The sequence below is a fragment of the Curcuma longa genome, chromosome 14, assembly GCF_044706935.1.
Source record: "Curcuma longa cultivar G26 ecotype Majalengka, Jawa Barat chromosome 14, ITB_CL_G26_1.1, whole genome shotgun sequence".
Taxonomy (NCBI): domain Eukaryota; kingdom Viridiplantae; phylum Streptophyta; class Magnoliopsida; order Zingiberales; family Zingiberaceae; genus Curcuma; species Curcuma longa.
Window position 1 is genome coordinate 8,586,734 of NC_133874.1, and position 20,770 is coordinate 8,607,503.

Below are 20,770 nucleotides of genomic sequence, written 5' to 3' on the forward strand. Positions count from 1 at the left end.
CAGGTAATACCCTCATGTGTCGTGACCAGCTACAGTTTCTCGATTTACCTCCTCACAGATGGTCGTGAGGCCGACCGTGTAGGGCCGCTAAGGTGGCGGATTTCACCTTTTTGCAGAAATTATAGATCTCTCTTCCTCCGTCGTAACCAATTGTAATTTCTCGATTTACCTTCTCACAGATGGTCGTGGGGCCGATCGTGTGGAGCCGCTGGGGTGGCGGATTCCACATTTACAGAAGATATATCCCTCTTCCGTCTTGATCAACTGCAGTTTCTCGATTTATCTCCTCACAGATAGTCGTGAGACCGACCGTATAAGACTGCTAGGGTGGCGGATTCCACATTTTGCAAAAGATATATATATATATATATATATATATAATTTAATCAGGTATTTGGGTCGGGTACACTTAAGATTTTATAAGATTCTACTTCCATATCTAAACTTGAAAATCCCCATAGCTGATTACCCAATTATATAATCAGGTTCAAATAATCACTCCATAGCTCTTCCGGTTGGGTATCGAATCATCTATTGTGTTCGAAGTAAATTATCATCCATATCTATTACATATGAAAATTCGTATAGTGTGTTAACTGTGAAAATTTCATATCGATTGAGTCAACAATTTAAAGAGTGAGTTAAGGTTCATCTAGGGGAACCTTCTCACAGCTGTAAGCTTTTCGATTTACTTCCTTCACAGAAGATAGTGAAGCTGATTATGTGGAACAACTAGAATAATAAATTTTACCTTTTACCGAAGAAGAGTTAATTTTCATCTAACTACGAAAAGGCTTGTTTAGTTTGTGGTTCGAGGTTTATTTAGGGGAAATGGATACAATTAGTGGTTAATTAAAATTTAGAGGGAAATTGAGGTTTTACAATCGAACCGAGTTAATTTCGGGTTAAATTGACTGGTTTAGAGTGGGTTGTGGTGTGGTTCGATTTAATTGCATCGGCTCATTGCCGACCGGTTCCGGTTCAAATTTAAATCGAAAAGTTTCACGACTGAACCGTTTGTAGACCAAGCCGAAATTAGTAGTCGTGTTAGGGTTTTGGTGTCATCGTCCAGCTCGCTGCGAGCTCTCCCTTTCATTTGTCTCGCGAGTTGGGTCGCCGGAGCTTCCTCTGCCTTCGCGCTGCCTCCGACCTCTGGTGTCGCTTGTCGTTGCCGCCCAAGCTCACGCCGCTCGAATACTCCGTCTGAAGGCCGCCGCCTGAGCAACCACGCCGCTGTCAGCAGCTGAGACTCGTCTCAGAATTAGAAACAGCGAGTCCTTCCCCTTAGTGTGAAAACGTCCGTATCGGTGAGAACGTGTGATCCTTTCGTGTTAGACCTTGTTCTTGCGATAAGTGTGAAGTTCTTCTATGTAGCATCGTTGTAACACGATGTTTATGACTTTTCTTCATCTTGAACTGCCTCGGGTGATCGAATCGATCACAACAGCGAGGGACCATTTTTCACCTTCAGCGTCCTTTTCCTTGATAATTTTGGCGAATCCTATAGGAGGTAGGTTCTCTTTCTCTTTATCGTTGAATCGGAAGGATGCGCAAGGAAGGGTAGTCAACACTTGATAAACCTAACTTTGCTGAGAAATCCTGATGTTACCTTATTTGCTTGTAATTTTCCAAATTAGCCTCATGAACATTGGCTGTCTTGTTGACAATTCACATCACGTTATTTAGCTTTCTAAGCTGCTATTCATGTTAGTTAATTGTGGTGTATTGTTTGTTAGTTGTAGGTTGTCATTCTCTATTGTTATTATGTTGAATTGCATAATATCAGCAGTGTAGTTACTTGATGTAGAATAGGTGTTTACCTTATGCTAGGACATGAACCTCGGGTATATCCTAACAATCGGATGACTTTCATGTGGATACTAACAGTTGTTCAAAAAGGCATTCTAGGCGGCTGTCTAGACGTTTTTGACAAGGGTCCGCTTCGCCTAGGCAATCACTTTGTGGTTTTGTCATTTATTTTAATAATAAAAGTTGGATTTTCTTTACAATTTCTTTTAATAGCTTGGTAGTTTCTTATTATGAAAATTTTAAAAATATTCTGTTTGAAATCTTGGCATGTGTAACATGTGTAAAGGAGATGTACAAAGATCTGTGAGAATAACTCTGAAACCTCAAGCCATAATTTGCTTTCTCTTGAATGAGCATTGCTACTGCACAGATGCAATATTATTTTCCTTCTCTTGAATTATCACCATGTTTAATTTAAAAATATATGATATTTCAAAATCAAATTTTACTAGCTTCTTATTGGAATTTTCATTTTTTTACAGTTTTTTTCACATGATTTCCATTACTGGTATTGTTAGTATAAGCCAATATTCTTTGGTCATGATGTACTTCTCTAAATTAACTAAGAAGATTGGACATACAAAAACACATTGACTTGGCAACTGCTGAATCATACATATTATGTGACAATTAAGGACATATTTGGCACTAACATGCATGCAACTTAATAATATTACAATGAGATATTTGTAGTGTTTTACTTGTATTTTATGCAACAGTTAGGTTTACAGTAGTTTCCTTAAATATAGGTCCAATGTGATGCTGAGTTTGTAACAAATTTGATTTTTCATTTAATCTTTTTTTGTTCAACAGATTTGGCTCAATATGGCTTCTGAAGAGTTAGACTCAAGTTTTTCAGAGCTACGTGTGACAGAGGGTTCTGATTCTGTTGGGAAGAGTGACAAATTGGAGGGTCAAGGATCAAATGATGATGTTCAAATAACTTGTTTTACAGAAGATCTGCATGATGTGACATTCCATTTTCAGATTTTAAAGCTGACAAAGCAGGTTATTAACATCTGCCTGATATCTTAAAATTACAATGGTCTTGTGATATCCTATTTTTCTCAAAGTTTTTTTTTTACTTTTAATTCATAATGCTTTGGACCCCAACTATTATTGTATTTTTATTACTTGCTATGTCTATTTAGTCTTTAATACGTTGACCGTGTTTCCTTAAAATGTCATTGTAACTTGACATCATGCAAGTTACTGAATGCAAATTTTCTGTTGAGTATAAGGGAGCGTAATCTTCTTCATGTTTATCACTCTTTTTGCTGGAATGCTAAATGAGTTGGTAATCTGTTAATATATTAAGTTCCGGTTATTGCAGGTTCTTGAGAGGGTAAGCACTTATTATTCTTAATCCTTACCATCCCTCATCCTAAACATCATTAAATGCTTCAATGTGATAAACTGCTATCGGAATAGAACACATTCCTAAAGGTTAAAAATTTTCTTAGCATATCCAAGTATCCATACTAAATTTTAAGCAAAAATTATCCATACCCAATTTTAAACAAAAATCCAAATTCTTAAAATCGACAAAAAAAAAAAGTGAATATTTTCATTCTTAGCATGGGTCCTACCTCAATGCTCAAGGTTTTAGTTGTCTGCAACTAGGAACATCTTCATATTTTAAGCTAGTGAACGATATAACCATACAAAACTGTGATCTTAATAATGCTTTTAAATATTTCATCCTCTGAGATGTAGAGGACCCTAGGTCCATCTTTATATTGAATGCAAATTTTCTGTCGAGTATAAGGGAGCGTAATCTTCATGTTTGTCACTGTTTTTGCTGGAATGCTAAATGAGTTGGTAATTCCTCTGTTAATATATTAAGTTCGGATTATTGCAGGTTCTTGAGACGGTAAACACTTATTATTCTTAATCCTCCCTCATACTAAACATCATTAAATGCTTCAATGTGATAAACTGCTATCGGAATAGAACACATTCCTAAAGGTTAAAAATTTTCTTAGCATATCCAAGTATCCATACTAAATTTTAAGCAAAAATTATCCATACCCAATTTTAAACAAAAATTATCCATACCCAATTTTAAACAAAAATCCAAATTCTTAAAATCGACAAAAAAAAGTGAATATTTTCATTCTTAGCATGGGTCCTACCTCAATGCTCAAGGTTTTAGTTGTCTGCAACTAGAAACATCTTCATATTTTAAGCTAGTGAACGATATAACCATACAAAACTGTGATCTTATTAATGCTTTTAAATATTTCATCCTCTGATATGTAGAGGGCCCTAGGTCCATCTTCATACTGAGCAGATTTAATTAGTAAAGCTTTTGTTATTAATATGGATATGTGATTGGCACTTAACATGCAAGTGTAACTAGACATTTTTTTATTTGGATGGATATAGTGAGATTGTTCTTGCTTTTTCCCTTGCTCTCAACGGTTATGACATTCTCATTTCTTGGAATTGTTATAGTGCATATCTTGGGCATTCTCTAGTCTACTATTTCACTAATATTGTTTATTCTGATCATAACACTGTTTGTGCTTTTTCTGACCTCTGTAACATCTTTGTAATTGTTCAGATATATGTATGGGTTGGATGTAACACTGCTAAGTTTGGCCATTTGTATGCTGCAGCAATAACTAGACCGGTATTGAAAATCAAATCTTTGGTCGTCTACTAGTAAAAAATTTATCGTCTTTCAGTATGATTCTTAATCTTCCACAATAATTTCTCCAGAATAACACTGTAGCTGTAACTCCAGTTCTAGGAGGCACTTCTGACAACACTGGGTCTGGCATTGCTCGTCGATTAGGTACTGTGACATCCCTACAATAAAAGTCTTTTCTCCACTTTTTTCAACTAAGTCTTTGGTTTGCTCTTGTTTTCAGTGTTAAAGACTGGCCTCAATATAATTGTGGCATGCAATATTCCAAAAGACAGCCCCATGCTTGAGGTGTATAAATGCTTGCTGTATCTCATATAATGACAACTTCAGCAGAAATTTTTTTGGAATATTCTCGTCATCATATATTTTTACGAGAGTTCAGCTTCATGGCAGTTTTACTTATCATATGCCTTGGGATTTTGATTCCAGGTGACCGCAGAGAGAAAATTGTTTGAGAAGCTAAAAAGCTTGGGTTATATTAAACCCAGGCCTGAAGGGTTGCCCGTTAGCTCAGCACATAATTGACCATTCGAGCGTAATACATGAGCGTAATTGACCATCCTGCTCCATTTGACATTATTCGCGGCACTTTCCTATATGAAAGGGTGATTCTTCACAAGAAAAACATGGTAATAGAACAATCAATTCTTCTGGTGTCTCACCCATAAATGCTAGTATATGTTATCTCAGTCACAATTTATAATGCTAGAAGATCTTTTGGTTTCTTACCTATAAATGCTGGTATATGTGCATCTAATTTCACACCATAATAGTTATAACCATGAAAAAGATTTAGCTTCTGTTTGTCTTCTGCCTTAAACTTCTAGTACTTATTTGTTTTCTGTACCAAGTTCATTTTCGATTTATTTGTATTCTAATGGTGGCCCGATTTGGTGGTCCAGAACTTCTGTTGAGATTTGTCTTTGTTTGGAGAGGAAGAACATTGATTTGGGTGTTGGAACTTTCCAAATATTCTCTGTTTTTATAGGGATAGCATGGAGATACTTCAAAAGGGTTACCTTCTTTAGGAGAGCTCTCGTCGTGGGTGATGTCGAGTGCTGTGTTTTTATTAGAAGGCAGTGCGAACTTGAATAAAGGTATTGTTTCTTTGTCCCATTTGTTATAAGTTGTGAAGTACCACTCCATGTCCCGCATGTGGGTGTTCGTTTTTCTTCGCGTCCATGTGATGCAGATGAAGTCACTCGCCGATTTTGAAAATTTTTATCTTTTGCTCGGAGGGAATGTCTTTGCTATCATCAAAATGATCTATTCCTCCTCAACTCATTTCATTCCTTGTAGTTTTAGGGGTCGGCAATAGCTTCATGAAGATCCTATGCATGTTCAACATTGAGTTGGTTACATATTTCTTGGTATCATCTTATAAGGTTTTCGACCGTCACTAGCTTTAAGTGTGTCCTTGCTCCCGGAGTATGATTGAGTTGGTTACTGTAGGGCAGACTTGTTGAAGTGATTATTTCTTTTTTGATTGAGCGAATCTTGTTGATAAGTGGAGCAAAAGGTTAAGTTGAATTGTACATATGCATAGTAGATTTGCTTAAGAGGAAACATGAGTAACTACCAAGCACTTACTAACATTAGAATTGTGCTTGCTAAGACTTTTTTGGGTCGCGATGTGTATGATTGAAGAACTGAAGCACTTGCCTGATAAGAGATAAAGCTGATGCTACTCTCCACTCAAGGAAAGAAAACCAACTGGCTTTCCACGATTATGTGTGCTCGAGATTAAATCTCGGTCGGATCGGGTCCCGTCTCCCGCGTCCCTTCCTCAAACCACACATGAATCACGAGTCTTCTTAGTGGCAAGGTGGCTGATGAACTTTTGAGTCAGAAGTTGATCTTCTTCTTCACTTTTCTCACATCATTTAGTTCTCTCTCAAGTCATCACTTTTTTACTTGTGATAGTGAATGAGTGCCCAACTTGGCCATCAATGGCTTCTTTTGTTTGTTTTACACTTAGGGTACAAATAAGGTCAGAGTTCAAGATTGACCTCTAAAGGTGCATAAATTGTACATCTACTTTAAAATTAATTGAACAAAATCTAGACAATCTAGAATGTAAAAAATAAAACAAAACAAATCATAATCCACTTGAACTTTTGAGTAATAAACAAAAATATATATATACAATTGAGTAAAATAAATAGTATTGCACTTCCACCACTACACAAAGGAGGAAGGACTATGTTGTGTCAAATCAACCCTTTGTGATTGTACACTTTTCATAGCACTAAAACTGATTCAATATCTCTTTTTTTTCCACAATGGAATTCAACTTTTGTTTGAAATTAAAACAAGGATTTATCCTTAATGCCATCATTAATTACTTAATTATATATATACACATATATATATATTTAAATCCTTATCTTGATACCTCAACTTTTGGTGAGGCATATGCCTAAATTATACAATGCATGCCAATCCAATAGTAACAATTCCTTGCTTGGATTCCATGAACAACTGTTCTTTGCTTATCTCAAATCTAAACTTTATGTTCTTCCCCTTGTAGTACATATTCTTTCTTTCCACTTGAAACAAATACGAAATGATTTAGCGAATTATATTGTTTCTCGACCCTGTGGCTTCTCTATTCCTCGAGCTTTTTTCGTGTTACATTTAGATCTAGATCCGCTTTCAAGAAAATGCATGGTCGAGAAGTGTGGAGAATATTTGATCTAATAAGAATGTTTACTCGTTCCAAACGACCCTTTTCTATCATCTATATTCACTTGGCCCTTCGCATATTGGCGAGACACACTTATCGATTGGGGAGCAAACACTTTGCTAGTTTGATCAATAATCCTCACTAATGGTGAAGTCAAGAGTTTAAGGTTTAGGAGTTTAGAGAGTTGGAAAGGGAATTTATCTATACAATTGAGTTACAACTAGAAAAGATAAGAGGAGGGAGAAGAAAAAAAAATCATAATATTATGCGCAAAACTTCATCATTCGCGCATACTATTCGTGTCGCTTTCCCTCTTCCTTCTATCTTTCGATCCGAATAAATCAAACATAAAGGATCTCGACATGAGCTCAACATCATCGGTTTGTCCTATTAGTTGTCTTGTTCACTAACAAGCCTTGGTTCTTATTCTTGGCAGATGTGAAAGCCATTCGAGTAAAAGATGCCTTATTCCACCACCTTAGCTAGAACACATGATTAGATTACGACAATTGATGTTCCATTTGAAGTTTGCCATCCTTCAACCAATCGCGACAAAATATTAAATAACACCTCAAAAGCATCCAAAAATTACTCTTTTTTGTCTTCTAACACTCCATTAATCGCAACTTAAACATGATTTAGATATATAATCTCTTACGTACTATTCAATGATATGTTGTACATCCATATGTGAACACTCCGTAAGCACTTAGGGGTTAGGTATAGTGTTTAGGGTTTAGAGTATAGTATTTAGGCTAAGGAAGTGAAAATTATTTACGGTTATATAAATGCAAAGTCTTTGCTTAGCTCACCTTTTATGAATTGAGGAAGAAAATGTTACAAAAGGTATTAAGAACATTTTACTAATAATTAACATGGTCAAAGTTTATCAAAAAAAAAAGAAGAAGAAAGTATTTATTTTAGGTGATAAAAGATGGAACAAGTCAAATGAGAATAATTTGAGATAATGATTCTCTAACATAATTTAGAGAAGAATTTGAAACTGTTAAAAAAAGGAATTGAAAGCTCTATATTTGTTTTTTTCTTCTTGGATATGATCAAGTGTTTCAAGCATGAGTTAGAATATTTTGAACACTTTTTGACTGATTAAATTCTTAAATGGGTAACTATTATTATTGATATTCTGTTTACTTGGAAGTGCGGACGAAGGAGAGACAATTGCAAGGCCACTGCGAGTTCGCAACAAGGCTTGCGGTCAAGTTTAGCCTCTACGAGACTAGGGGTGAATAAAACTTCGATTCGATTCAAACTAATTCAAAAATTCGATTCGATTTATTTGAAAGTTTAGTTTGTTTTTAAAAATATTGGTTATTTTCATTAAATCGGTTAAACTGATTTTTATTAAATACTAAAACTACTAAGTATTTATTAAAAAGTTATACTATTTTTTAAAAAAATTTAAAATTTGATTAATTTGGTTATATTTCTCTATTTTATATCGATTTGATTTATTCGATTTTAATGATAAAATTTGATCGATTCTGTTTCTTAAAAAAAAATTCAATCGAATCAGTTCCATTCTAATCAAATGCTGAGCCACGAGCACATGGAGAAGAAGTTGGGGGTATCAATAATTGGAAAAAGAAAGAAAGTTGGAATAGTCAAAATTGAGGGGGGAAAAGAAAATTGAAAAGAGAAAGAAAGTTGGAATAGCCAAAATTGAGAAGAAGAAAAAATTATGATGATCAATTGTAATTTTTCGATTTATTTTCTCATAGATGGTTGTGAAATCGATCGTATAAAATTGCTGGGATGGCAGATTCTATTTTTTTACAGAAAAAAAAAAAAAAGAAAAGAAAAGAAGTTGGGGGTATCAATAATTGGAAAAAGAAAGAAAGTTGGAATAGTCAAAATTGAGGGGGAAAAGAAAATTGGAAAGAGAAAGAAAGTTGGCATACTCAAAATTGAGAAGAAAAAAAATTGGGTTTATCAAAATTGAAAAGAGGAAAGTTTATTTTTAGATACATAGAAAAATATTTTTTTTATATCATAATTGAAATTTAAATTATGAGTATTTTAATAATATAGATGCAGGGACAACACATGATGAGTCGAATTTAATGGATCATAATTTTTGACTCAGAAATCAGAACGAGATACGATCGGATGCGTTTCGAAACTCTTTCAAAAACCTTTATTCGGTATTGGATAAAATCTGTACCGGTCCACTTTCACCACCTTTCGACATCGTTTAGTGCTCCGTCCGCGCCCTATTAAAAAAGCATCTTAGCGCTGTTGCACCATTGTCGAAGAACATAATATAATTTTTTCGTCGTCCTTACAAATAAAGAGAATATAATATTTTTTTTTTCTTACACACATGGACAAGATATGGGATAATGATTTGGATAAGATAAGAACATATCGTCAGTTAGTTCTTGATGCTGCAATTTCGATATATTTTAGATTTAAAAAAATATGTTTAATTAAGAAAAACCACACGTGGTAAAGTGCAAAATCACATGTCATAATCTTATCATTTGGAGCACTAATCAATAGTATTAGCAACTTTGTTAAGTCGTCTTTGATTCGCCTTTTATGTGACTTTTAACTTTCTTTTTGTTAATTAAAGCAGATTGAGCCTGCTTTTAACTTCTTTTATTTAAAATATTCTTAATTTTATTTTATTCGATTTGTTATAACTATCCAAATGGTAGGTTTAGATCATGTGTCATATATATGGGTTGGTGAGATTATTTAATGTCTCCGGTATACAGTTGAATTGATTACGATGAACAATGACAGAGACCCGAGTGATTTATCCAGACTTATTAGAAAGTAGATAAAGATTGAATCTCAACGAACCGAGGTAATGCTCGCCCTGATGAGACAGATTTATTGTGACCAACTGTAGGATCAATGTAACTTTTCGATTTACCTCTTTACAGATGATCATGAGACCGACCGTATGAAACCGTTGGGATGACAGATTATATATTTTATTGAAGAAGTGAGATTATTTAATATTAAATTAATTATAAAATTTGATAAAGAAACATAATTCAACTCCATTTTTCTTCTCAAATTCATCATCACCTCCTCCAAACCATTAGGAGTGTGAAAAATAAATATGACCTATCAATCCGATCTGAATCAATCTGAAAAATATCAATTAAGATTTTAGGATTCAGGTTAAATTGGATTGGACCCAAAATCTGATCTGAAATGTCGGATTTAAGTTGACTTAAATTAGGATGGAGAAGATATTTTGATATTAAATTAAATTCTATTTTAAAAATTAAGATGTTTTATGTACATTAATAACAAAAGATTAATATGACAATAATAATGATGGAATGAGACAAAAGTCATTTTTTTTAATATGACAATCACAACGGAAGAAATTAGTGAAAAAAAGTCTTTTTTAATCGGGTTCGACTTGGAGTTTATAGTTTTCGGTCGGAATTGGATTTGAGTCGGGTTGAGGTTGAAATTTTTTTATAATACCCTTTCTTCTTCCAACCCATTTAAATTGACACCTCTATTCACATTCATCTCATATTGAATTTCATCGCTAGATGTGCAAACGAATCGAATCGAGCTGAATAGTATGAAAATATTGATATTTAAATTCAAGTTTGAAAAATATACATGATATTTGAATTTGATTGAAAATTTAAAAATATAAATAATTTTGACACGAATTTGATTAAAAATAAAATTCAAGCTCAAGTATTCTAATTGTTCAAATTTTATTCGAATAAAATTAAATTATAATTTAAAATAATTTAAATTCGAATTCAATTATTGAACCTTAATTTAAATATATTTAAATTAAAATTATAAAAAAATAATTAAAATTCAATTAGACTTTAGAAAAAATAGAAGATTAGGTAAAAATAGAAATGCCCTTTTTAGTTATAGTCAAAAAAAAAAAAAGTTGAATATATTTAATTTAGCTTAATTAGAAGAGCCGACTTAATTACTAAAAATTAATGGAAGATTAGGCAAAGCCTTTGAAACTAATCCCTCTTGTTAATGCAAATGTGTCAAATCACAATAGTTGACAGACCGCGGCGCCTAGTCACAGTTCTTTTGACCGTATTTTGGCATTTTGCCCCACTTTTTTATTCTTATTCCAATCAAGGGAACCTAAAATTCAACTTGGACCCAAATTGCAATCTTACATTATGCCCCTCCCTATATTTCATCCCATGTTCATTTTGGTCCACATTTTTTTAATTATTACTTCGGCAATAATTATTAGAAGTGATGGGGTCTTCCATCTTGAAGGATCAATTATTGAAGCACAGATGATTATGATTATCGTCGTATTTCAAATTGGGTCAATTTGCGCTCACGAATCTAGCATAGATTACATATATGCTACTAGTCGATGTAAGATAGTAGTCCACGTACGATGTAGAAGTTCGTAATGTTTTATGATCATTATCATCAATTATTCCCTAGGAAGAGAACAAGACACTTGCATTTGAAGCCTTAATGAATAATCTATCGGTACAACGAAGAATATGCCACATAATCGAATAAGAAACCGTGCACAAGTTAGCCATAAGATGGTTGATTATGTTCATATCACTTGTGAGTTTGACAATGATTTTGACTCCTTTGAACTTTCAAAGAAAGTTAGTTCTCTAGATTTATCGCTAGAATTAGAATATAATATATCGGTTGTAGCGTGTAGGCATCAAATTCAAATATCATTGTCTTAGTCAATGACATTTTTGCGAAATGTTTGACAATGCGAGTAACTTTATGACTTTTCATGCCTTTCTTTTTAGTTTTGAAATCTATGAATCAATCGCAATTATTTGATAATGTAGCACAAGAAAGATGAACAAGAATTCGTGTATACTTCTCGTTAAGTGACCAAATTTTCAATTATCGCTTACTTTCCAATAAGGGCAATAAGAAGCTTTGTGATACAAAACTAAAGGGAAAGTGAGGATTTGGTAGCATGGTCTAGTTGTTGCTTAGTAATAATCGTTACACTCGAATGAAATTATTCTTTCAACATCTTATAGGAATTCATTTAATTTCACTCTATTCGTGTTATAAACCACTTAAGGAGAATCTTTCGTGTACATTTATAAGGAATCTTTGATGCCTAACTCCCCCCCCCCCCCCCCCCCCCCCCCCCCCCCCCCCCCCCATGCCCACTTGATTATGAATTTGGACAATAAACGTTGTTCCCTTCTTTTGCTTCGTGTCTTCCAAAATGCTATGAGTCTCCTCGACAACTCATTTAATTTCACTCTATTCGTGTTATAAACCACTTATGGAGAATCTTTCGTGTACATTTATAAGGAATCTTTGATGCCTAACTCGAACCCATGCCCACTTGATTATGAATTTGGACAATAAGCGTTATTCTCTTCTTTTGTTTCGTGTCTTTCAAAATGCTATGAGTCTCCTCGACAACTCTCTCTCTCTCTCTTCACCACTCAATTACCTTCGATATATTCAAAATCTTCTTCTACTTTTTTTTATTTTAGCCATTACAAATTTAAATTATTACATTTTGCACCCTAATTTGGGGGTGAGTTGAAGTTGACTATAGTCAACTTAAGCTTGTTCAATTTTATTATAATAATAATAAATTAAATTTATATTACTTTTTTTAAAAATAAAAATAAAATTATTAAGAACCCTAATTCTCCTTCACTCACAGGCGCCTCTGTTCATCCACGTGGAAATGTCTGCACAGAATTTAGGCATTAATGGCGACTGCTCTGCCAGCCTCCTCTGTTTTCCGCTCTATATATTAACGTCCGCACCAGTTCTCTCTCTTCAATTAAGAGCGGAGAAGACAAAAAATTAGCTCGAACTCTTCCTCTTCTTCTTCTCCTTCCTCGTGAAATCCTCATCTTCCCACTTCGCAGCGCTCGACTCGGCGGAGAGGAATGCAAAAGGTATGGACAAAACGATTCCTCCTTCAAGCTTTTCCGACGTTTTTTCGACTGTTTCTTGCTGTGATCTGTACCTTTCTGGAGAAAAGATTGGAAAATCATCGTCTCTGATTTGATTTTGTGGTGAGAAGATGGGGGAGAATGGAGCAGCGAAGGGCTACCAGCAACCTGCTCTCGCTGCCATGGATGTCTCGCTGGAGCTCGGCAATGGCGGCGGCGGCAAGTGCTACGACGACGACGGGCGGGTCAAGAGGACTGGTAAAGATGCGATCTTGGTGTCTTTTTGATTTCTTGTTCTTGGCGCAAAATTCGATCTTTGTTCGTCGGACGGAGAGGAAAAACGGTTTCCTTGTCGGTTTCAGGGACGGTGTGGACGGCGAGCGCGCACATCGTGACGGCGGTTATCGGCTCCGGCGTGCTGTCGCTGGCGTGGGCCATCGGGCAGCTCGGCTGGATCGCCGGCCCCGTCGTCATGCTCCTCTTCTCCTTCGTCACCTACTACACCTCCACGCTCCTCGCCGACTGCTACCGCTCCGGCGACTCCGCCACCGGAAAACGCAACTACAACTACATGGACGCCGTCCACGCCTACCTCGGTGAGTTCGCCGCCTTTCCGCCGTCAAGGAGACGACTTTACTTTACTCATCTCTTCACCTGCCACAGGCGGCGTGAAGGTCAATCTCTGCGGACTCATCCAGTACACCAACCTCTTCGGCGTCGCCATCGGCTACACCATCGCCTCCTCCATTAGCATGATGTGAGTGGAATCTCCCCCCAAAACAGTATTCCGGCGCCGATCTATCGTCTCTTCTTCCTCACTGCTCCGTGAAACAGGGCCATAAGGAGGTCGGACTGCTTCCATGAGAAAGGCCACAAGAACCCGTGCCATGCCTCGAGCACTCCGTACATGCTCATCTTCGGCATCGTGGAGATCTTCATCTCTCAGATCCCCGACTTCGATCAGATTTGGTGGCTCTCCATCGTCGCCGCCGTCATGTCCTTCACCTACTCCTCCATCGGCCTCAGCCTCGGCATCGTCCAAGTCGTCCGTAAGCCATCGGAACTCCTCTCCTCAGTTCTCGCTATCGATCTCTACCCTCCCCTGACTCCTCTGTTTCCGGCACAGAGAACGGGGGCTTCAAAGGAAGCCTCACCGGAATCAGCGTCGGAGTCGTCTCCCCGATGAAGAAGGTGTGGCACAGCCTGCAGGCCTTCGGAGACATTGCCTTCGCCTACTCCTTCTCGAACGTGCTCATCGAAATCCAGGACACCATCAAGGCGCCGCCGCCGTCGGAGGCGAAGGTGATGAAGAAGGCCTCGCTGGTGAGCATCATCACCACGACTCTGTTCTACATGCTGTGCGGGTGCATGGGCTACGCCGCCTTCGGCGACGCCGCGCCCGGCAACCTCCTCACCGGCTTCGGCTTCTACGACCCCTTCTGGCTCCTCGACGTCGCCAATGCCGCCATCGTCGTCCACCTCGTCGGAGCCTACCAAGTCTTCTGCCAGCCTCTGTTCGCCTTCATCGAGAAGTGGGCGTCGGCGAGGTGGCCGGAGTCGGGCTTCATCACCCGCGAGATCTCGCTGCCGCTGGGCTACAAGCTGAGCCTCTTCCGGGCGGTGTGGCGCACGGCGTTCGTGGTGCTGACGACGGTGATCTCGATGCTGATGCCGTTCTTCAACGACGTGGTGGGGCTGCTGGGCGCGCTGGGCTTCTGGCCGCTGACGGTCTACTTCCCGGTGGAGATGTACATCGTGCAGAAGAGGATCCCGCGGCGGAGCACGCAGTGGGTGTGCCTGCAGACGCTGAGCATGGCGTGCCTGGCAATCACGGTGGCGGCGGCCATCGGCTCCGTCGCCGGAATCGTCAACGACCTGCAAGTCTACCGACCGTTCAAGAGCGAATCTTAAAGTAATTGTTGTATTTACGACTCTGTTTGTTAAACAAACGTATGAATGAATATTGTCTGTCGTTTACTGTCGGAAAATATAGCGGAACTCAGTTTTTGAATATCAAAAATTAAATAAATAATAAATTTCATGTATTTATTGCATGATTATTATTAATATAGCTTCTTTTCTATTTTAGTATGTCGATTCGATTTTTTTATTTACAAACTATAATTTTTTAATATAGCATTCAAGCCCCTAATGTCGGATGACTATGTCAAAAAAAAATGAAGAACTTACTAGTCAATCCACGTGAAAAATATCAATATCAATCAATTTTAAATTTTAAATCTTAAAAATCATATCAGGCTAACTTGTTCAACGTGAGTCAACCCGGATTCAATTTTTTTGAGTCATATTCGGGTCCAATTTTATTTGATTTGAATCATAAAACCTCTGATCCTAATCCGAAATAGTTAAAATCTACTTGAGTTGGATTGATAGATCAAATTCATTTTTGGCATCCTTACTTATAAAAAAATAAAGGATTCACCATCTCAGTAGCCTCCTGAGTCAGCCTCACGAGTATGAAGGAAAGTAGAAAGCACAGGATGAATAGTAAATTGTGAGTTTCCGTGAGATTTGACTCTTAACTATTACATTAGAAATGTCATTCGTCTGTACTACACCTAGAGAAGGATGATAGGAACAACAATTTTAGAGAAGGGTTAAGATGATAGGAATTGTATAAAAAAAAATGATAATCCCAGTAGTCACATCTTTGGGGGTGGTCGGTTCGGTCCAACGGAAGTTTCCCACCGACCACTCGGGTAAATCGAGAAGCACATACGGCGGCCAATCCAGATGCCCAGCATCCTTTGATTGCGTTCCCCATTTGGAGGAAAATTCCTGCAAATACGCCGTAGCTAGAGATCGAACCGCGGTCCGCGGGTCCCTGAGCTACAATCCGGATGTCCTACCGTTGCACCATTGCCCCGTGGACATGATAGGAATTGTATAGAATTCGAAAAGAGTAGTTTTTGTTGTTTGATAAAGGATAAATTTTTAGTAATCAAACGAACGTAAAAGAATGTTATAAGTATGAAAAGTTCGATCTAATGAATGAAAGTCTATATTAAAAAGATGAGTAATTTGTAAACTCGAGTCATTATTTTGAATTATTTGCTTGACAAGGATGTTATAGTCTGGTATGATAAAGAGTTCTTTTACAATATGTATATCATTGTATTCCATAGTCGATGACTCTTATAACATTATATGAGTAACCATGATGGTACACATGAAATGTCATTTAGCCTGCGGAGCATAATTGAGTTGGTTACGACAAAGCAGATTTGTAAAAGAGGGCAAGAGTTCAAATTTTGATGAACTTGAACAATACTCTCCTCCGTCGTGACCAAATACAGTTTCTCGATTTACCTCCTCACAGATGGTCGTGAGACCGAGCCCCTCACAGATGGTTGTGGGACTGACCATGTGGGGAGCTGGGTACCTTCTCATAGGGTAACGGATTCTACCTTTTATAGAAGAATTTAGAATTGCAAGATATGACTCAAGAATCTACTTAATAAGTAGAGCTGTTAAATTGACTAATCTATGATGAGGCGAGCTAACTCATTATATAGCGGGTGAGATGGACTGATTCACCAATTTGATGGATTAAAAAATCTCCAATCCAATCCAACTCGAGACGAGTTGTGGATTAGGCGGATCAACCCGTGAGCCTATCAAAAAATAAAAAAATTTTAAAAATTTTAATTTAGATTACAATTTAAACAAATTAAGTTAAAATTTTTAAATTTGAATTGCAATTTAGACGGATCAATGTCATTAATCCATTGAGTTTTCCTACTTTAATTTTAAATTTTGAAAAAATAAATAAATTTTTTCAATCTACGGGTCAACCCAAGCCCACTACGGACCAATCCACACGGGCCTAGGGCCTAAACAAATCGATCCATCTTAAAATAGATTGATAAAATTTTAACTTAATCCACTTAAATTATATGAGAAGACAGATCAATCTAATCGGTGTAATCTAAATGGACAGTTCTACTAGTAACATTAGTCCGGCAATATTATAACGCCTAGATTAAAATAATAATTAAAAACATACGTACTATCAACCCTTCTCACATCTCAATCACTCGTACATATATCTTTTTCATTCGATCAACATATCTATCTATCTATCTATCTATCGATCTATCAATCAGATTCAAATTTATCAAGAAACAAAAAAGAAAAAAAAAATCTTGATGAAAAGATTGGAGTTGAAGTGATCTGAATGGAAGCAAGTGGGCGGGTGGTGGGCGCCCATCTCTTCTCCGCCACTCCTCTTGCTCTCCAGCGTGCGTTAGCTTTTTGATCGATCGGCAGAGGATAAAAAGTGGCAGTGTGCGATTTGATTTTCAGGATTGCCCTCGCTTCTAACCCTAACCCTAACCCCTAAATTCTAAACCCTAAATCTGATTAAACCCCAAATCCTTTTGACCCCACACCTCATCACTTCTTCTCTTTATCTTCTTTTCGATGGAAGACTTGACTGCAAAATAAATTGATGGCCGTCCAATTCTCTTAGATGCCTCTGTGTATGTGCATCGAGAGCCCTTCTTTACTCATCGTTGATTCGTAGATTCCATGGCAGAGGAACTAGATGAGAGGAGGATGTCAAGATCTTTTTCTTTTATTCCCTTTTGTTTGAGAAAAAGTTACTTTTATAGGGTCGAGTTTTTTTTTAATAACCCAAGTATCTATTTTTTTTACTGTCCAATTACCCCAGAAGGTAGGATGGGTGATCTTCTTCTGATTAGTCCATTAGATAAATCCGAAAACGCAAGCAGTCCGATGGCTAAATAGCCCGTTGGTCCAATAGTTCGAATGCGATGACATTTAACTTAGTTATTTATTAGATCTGATGGAATTCATATATATCTCCATAACGGTATTATATTGTTTACTTTAGGCCTACGTCCTCATGGTTTTATTTTTGGACTTTACCAAAAGGCCTCGTACCAATAAGATATTTTCTATCTTATAACCCTAAAATATTTTCATAGTATTTTCAATGTAGGACTTTGATTATTATTCCAACATTATTTTCTCACTTCGTTACTTTATTTTTCATCTCATTTTCCTCTACTTAGGTATCAGGGAAGGGCATGCTAATGTGCACCTTGGTACTCTTATAATCTCCTGTCAATCTCTTTCAGCAAAGTCGACTAGCAAGGATCCTATCCGTCAAAAGTTGACTTGTCGAGATCCTACTCGTCAGAAGTTGACTCACTCAGATCTTACCCGTCAGAAGTTAACTCACTAGGATCCTATCTACTAGAAGTCGACTTGTTGACATCCTACGCGTCAGAAATTAATTCATCGGGATCCTACCTACCAACAGCTAACCTAATAAGAAGCTAACTCTATAGAAGTCGATTTGGTAGAAACCGACTCGGCAAAAGCCAATTCAACAAAAAATGATCTATCAGAGCTTGATCCGCTAGAAGACCACCTACTAAAGTTTGACTCAGCAGTAGCCGACCTGACAAGCGTTAATCTAGCACAAATTGACTCGGCAAAAGCTGAATTAACAGAAGATGACCAGTCATAGTGAAGACGACTTAACACATATCCCTTGATTTTGGACCGGATTAGTGTTAGCAATGGCGTAGCTAGGGCTAGGTTGTACTGAGCTTCAACCTAGTGCAGCTCAGCAATTGAAACCAATACATTATTTTATAGTGCAGCTATAATTAAAATCAATATATTATGTTACAATGCAACCCAATCAATCCAGTTCAGTGCAGTCTAGAGTCCAATGTAGCTCGACAATTGAAGCCCAAGATAATTAAAATTCTGACTATGCCATTAAATAAGTTGGTCAAGGTATTCGAGTTACTTGAGATAGTTGAGTTAGTCTGATTGGATAGTTTGGTTAAGTAGATTATACAAATGAAATGAATTAACTAAATTAGTTACTTAATTATTATTTTTATCCGTTTGATTTACAAAATGAAATAAATGAGGTAAATCTAAAAACACTTTTTAAAAATAGTTTCTTAATAAAAAAATATATCCTTATAAAATAATTTGTAGACATAATTTAAACGATCAAATTGTTCAACTCGATCAAATTCAATCGACTAAATAGTCTATCATAGAAGATTACTCTCCGTAGTTTTGGAGGCATGATTAAGTTGGTTACTATGGAAAAGACAATGTTTTTTTTCGTAGTGATCAACTAAAATTTTTTAATTTATCTTTTTAAAGATGATCGTAGAGCTGATCGCGTGAGACCGCTGGAGTAACAAATTCTGACTTTTGCACTCTGTAAAACATGGCTTCTATGGAAGGACAAGCGCGCTGCTGGTGCTGGCAGCGGCCGGAAACGGAGCTGGTCGCCAAGCGGAGGCCATGGCCATGACGGCGGCGCCGGTGAACCGGGTACGCGACGGCGGAGGGCGGCGAGCAGCGCTGCCGCGGTCTGCGGCAGTGCAGGGCGCACTTGCAGTCGCGGTGGTACGGCCGCCGGTCGACGCCGGAGAACGAGGCGGAGATGCATCCCTCGAAGACGCGGCGGAGAAACCCCTCTGCCGCTCCGGCCGCCATCGCCCCGCTGATTCTCGCCGGATATGTCTTCGACGATGCTCTGCTTTATCGCCTCGAGCTCTATTTGTAGCCACTTCGATTAAATTAATTAATTAGATGGATTAAAGCTTACGGATAAAGATTAGCGAAACTTGTGGAGAAACTACATCATTCGGTTAACAATTAATATACAATTAATTATGGTTTAACTAATGGAGTATATTTATTTAACAACATACTTAACGCCTAATACAAATCATAAATAAAAAATTATATTTGCATATATATTTCGGATAAAAATCTTTCAATTTCTTCCATTAAGATGGAATATGCCACTAAGCATGGACCAATCCATGACTGAATGAGTCAATCCATTAGAAACCGTCATATGACAGAGCGGGGCAGACCGGCCCACCAACTTGGCGGATTAAAAAATTTTCAATCCAACGTAACTTAAGACGGATCGCGAGTTAGGCGAGCCAATTTACAGGCTTGTAAAAAATAAAAAATATTAAAAATTTTAACTTTGGATTGTAGTTTAAATGAGTTAAGTTGAAGATTTTAAGTTTGAATTGCGGTTTAAATGGATCAAGTCCACTAATTCATTAAATTTTCTCTTTTAATTTTAAATTTTGAAAGAAAAAAATAAATTTTCTCAATTCGCGGACCAATCCATACGGGTCACGGGTTAACACGCGAGTCGCGGGCCTAAGTGGGTCGACCTATATGAACTCATCTTAAAATGGATTGATAAAATTTTAAACCAATCCGCTTAAATTGTTTGGCGGGGCGGACCAACTCGACGGGTCTAATTTAAATTGACGACTCTATCCGCCACTTCAGCGGCCCCATACGGTCAGTTCCACCACCATTTATGAGGAGGTAAATTGAAAAACTGCAGTTTACTACTACAGAGAGGGTATTATTTTGACTTCTTCAAAATTCAATTTTTATCCATCTCAGTAAGTCTTGCACTAATTAATTTATATCCCGAGGAAAGATAAAAATCATTTAAATTTGTACGGAGCTTAGCTTATAAATTATAAAAAAATTATATTATTTTTAATATGTTGTAAATAATTTAAGATTATAAAATTTTATAAATTAAGTTTAATGTTTATTTAATAGGTCGACCGGGTTCGACTTTGTTTGGTCTAGTTTGGCCTGACACGACATAAAAATAGACCGGCTTCGACTTGGTTTGGTCTAACTTGGCCCGGGTTCATCACCGCTTGA

At 37.1% G+C, this 20,770-nt stretch overlaps 2 protein-coding genes across 6 annotated transcripts; both read left to right on the forward strand.

The window, feature by feature from the left end:
- Nucleotides 1-1,045: 1,045 nt before the first annotated feature.
- Nucleotides 1,046-5,639, forward strand: LOC141845243 (uncharacterized). 5 transcript variants are annotated; one of them, XR_012603233.1, is made up of 7 exons: nucleotides 1,046-1,307; nucleotides 2,623-2,817; nucleotides 4,376-4,444; nucleotides 4,534-4,609; nucleotides 4,686-4,750; nucleotides 4,892-5,091; nucleotides 5,396-5,639. XR_012603233.1 is itself a non-coding variant. In XM_074733306.1 (6 exons), the coding sequence occupies exons 2-6, from the start codon at nucleotides 2,635-2,637 to the stop codon at nucleotides 4,985-4,987; spliced, it is 489 nt and encodes a 162-aa protein (XP_074589407.1). In that variant the 5' UTR covers nucleotides 1,046-1,307; nucleotides 2,623-2,634; the 3' UTR covers nucleotides 4,988-5,376. The 5 variants fall into 5 exon arrangements, 3 of the variants coding, with proteins under 3 accessions (XP_074589407.1, XP_074589408.1, XP_074589409.1); XR_012603232.1 differs by having other exon boundaries at nucleotides 5,451-5,637; XM_074733306.1 differs by lacking the exon at nucleotides 5,396-5,639 and having other exon boundaries at nucleotides 4,892-5,376.
- A 7,300-nt stretch (nucleotides 5,640-12,939) lies between these two features.
- On the forward strand, nucleotides 12,940-15,027 carry LOC141845032 (amino acid permease 4-like). Its single transcript, XM_074733039.1, has 6 exons — nucleotides 12,940-13,042; nucleotides 13,171-13,297; nucleotides 13,402-13,635; nucleotides 13,703-13,796; nucleotides 13,874-14,088; nucleotides 14,166-15,027. The coding sequence occupies exons 1-6, from the start codon at nucleotides 13,034-13,036 to the stop codon at nucleotides 14,948-14,950; spliced, it is 1,464 nt and encodes a 487-aa protein (XP_074589140.1). The 5' UTR covers nucleotides 12,940-13,033; the 3' UTR covers nucleotides 14,951-15,027.
- The last annotated feature ends 5,743 nt before the right edge of the window (nucleotides 15,028-20,770 follow it).

What these genes read in the sequence shown, in the direction of transcription:
- LOC141845243 (XM_074733306.1), top strand. Translation starts at nt 2,635, where the DNA reads ATGGCTTCTGAAGAGTTAGACTCAAGTTTTTCAGAGCTACGTGTGACA. An exon ending in CTGCAGCAATAACTAGACCG is followed by an intron (nt 4,445 to 4,533) that starts GTATTGAAAATC and finishes TAATTTCTCCAG; the next exon opens with AATAACACTGTAGCTGTAAC. An exon ending in TGGCATTGCTCGTCGATTAG is followed by an intron (nt 4,610 to 4,685) that starts GTACTGTGACAT and finishes TCTTGTTTTCAG; the next exon opens with TGTTAAAGACTGGCCTCAAT.
- LOC141845032 (XM_074733039.1), top strand. An exon ending in CGGGCGGGTCAAGAGGACTG is followed by an intron (nt 13,298 to 13,401) that starts GTAAAGATGCGA and finishes TGTCGGTTTCAG; the next exon opens with GGACGGTGTGGACGGCGAGC. An exon ending in CGCCGTCCACGCCTACCTCG is followed by an intron (nt 13,636 to 13,702) that starts GTGAGTTCGCCG and finishes CACCTGCCACAG; the next exon opens with GCGGCGTGAAGGTCAATCTC.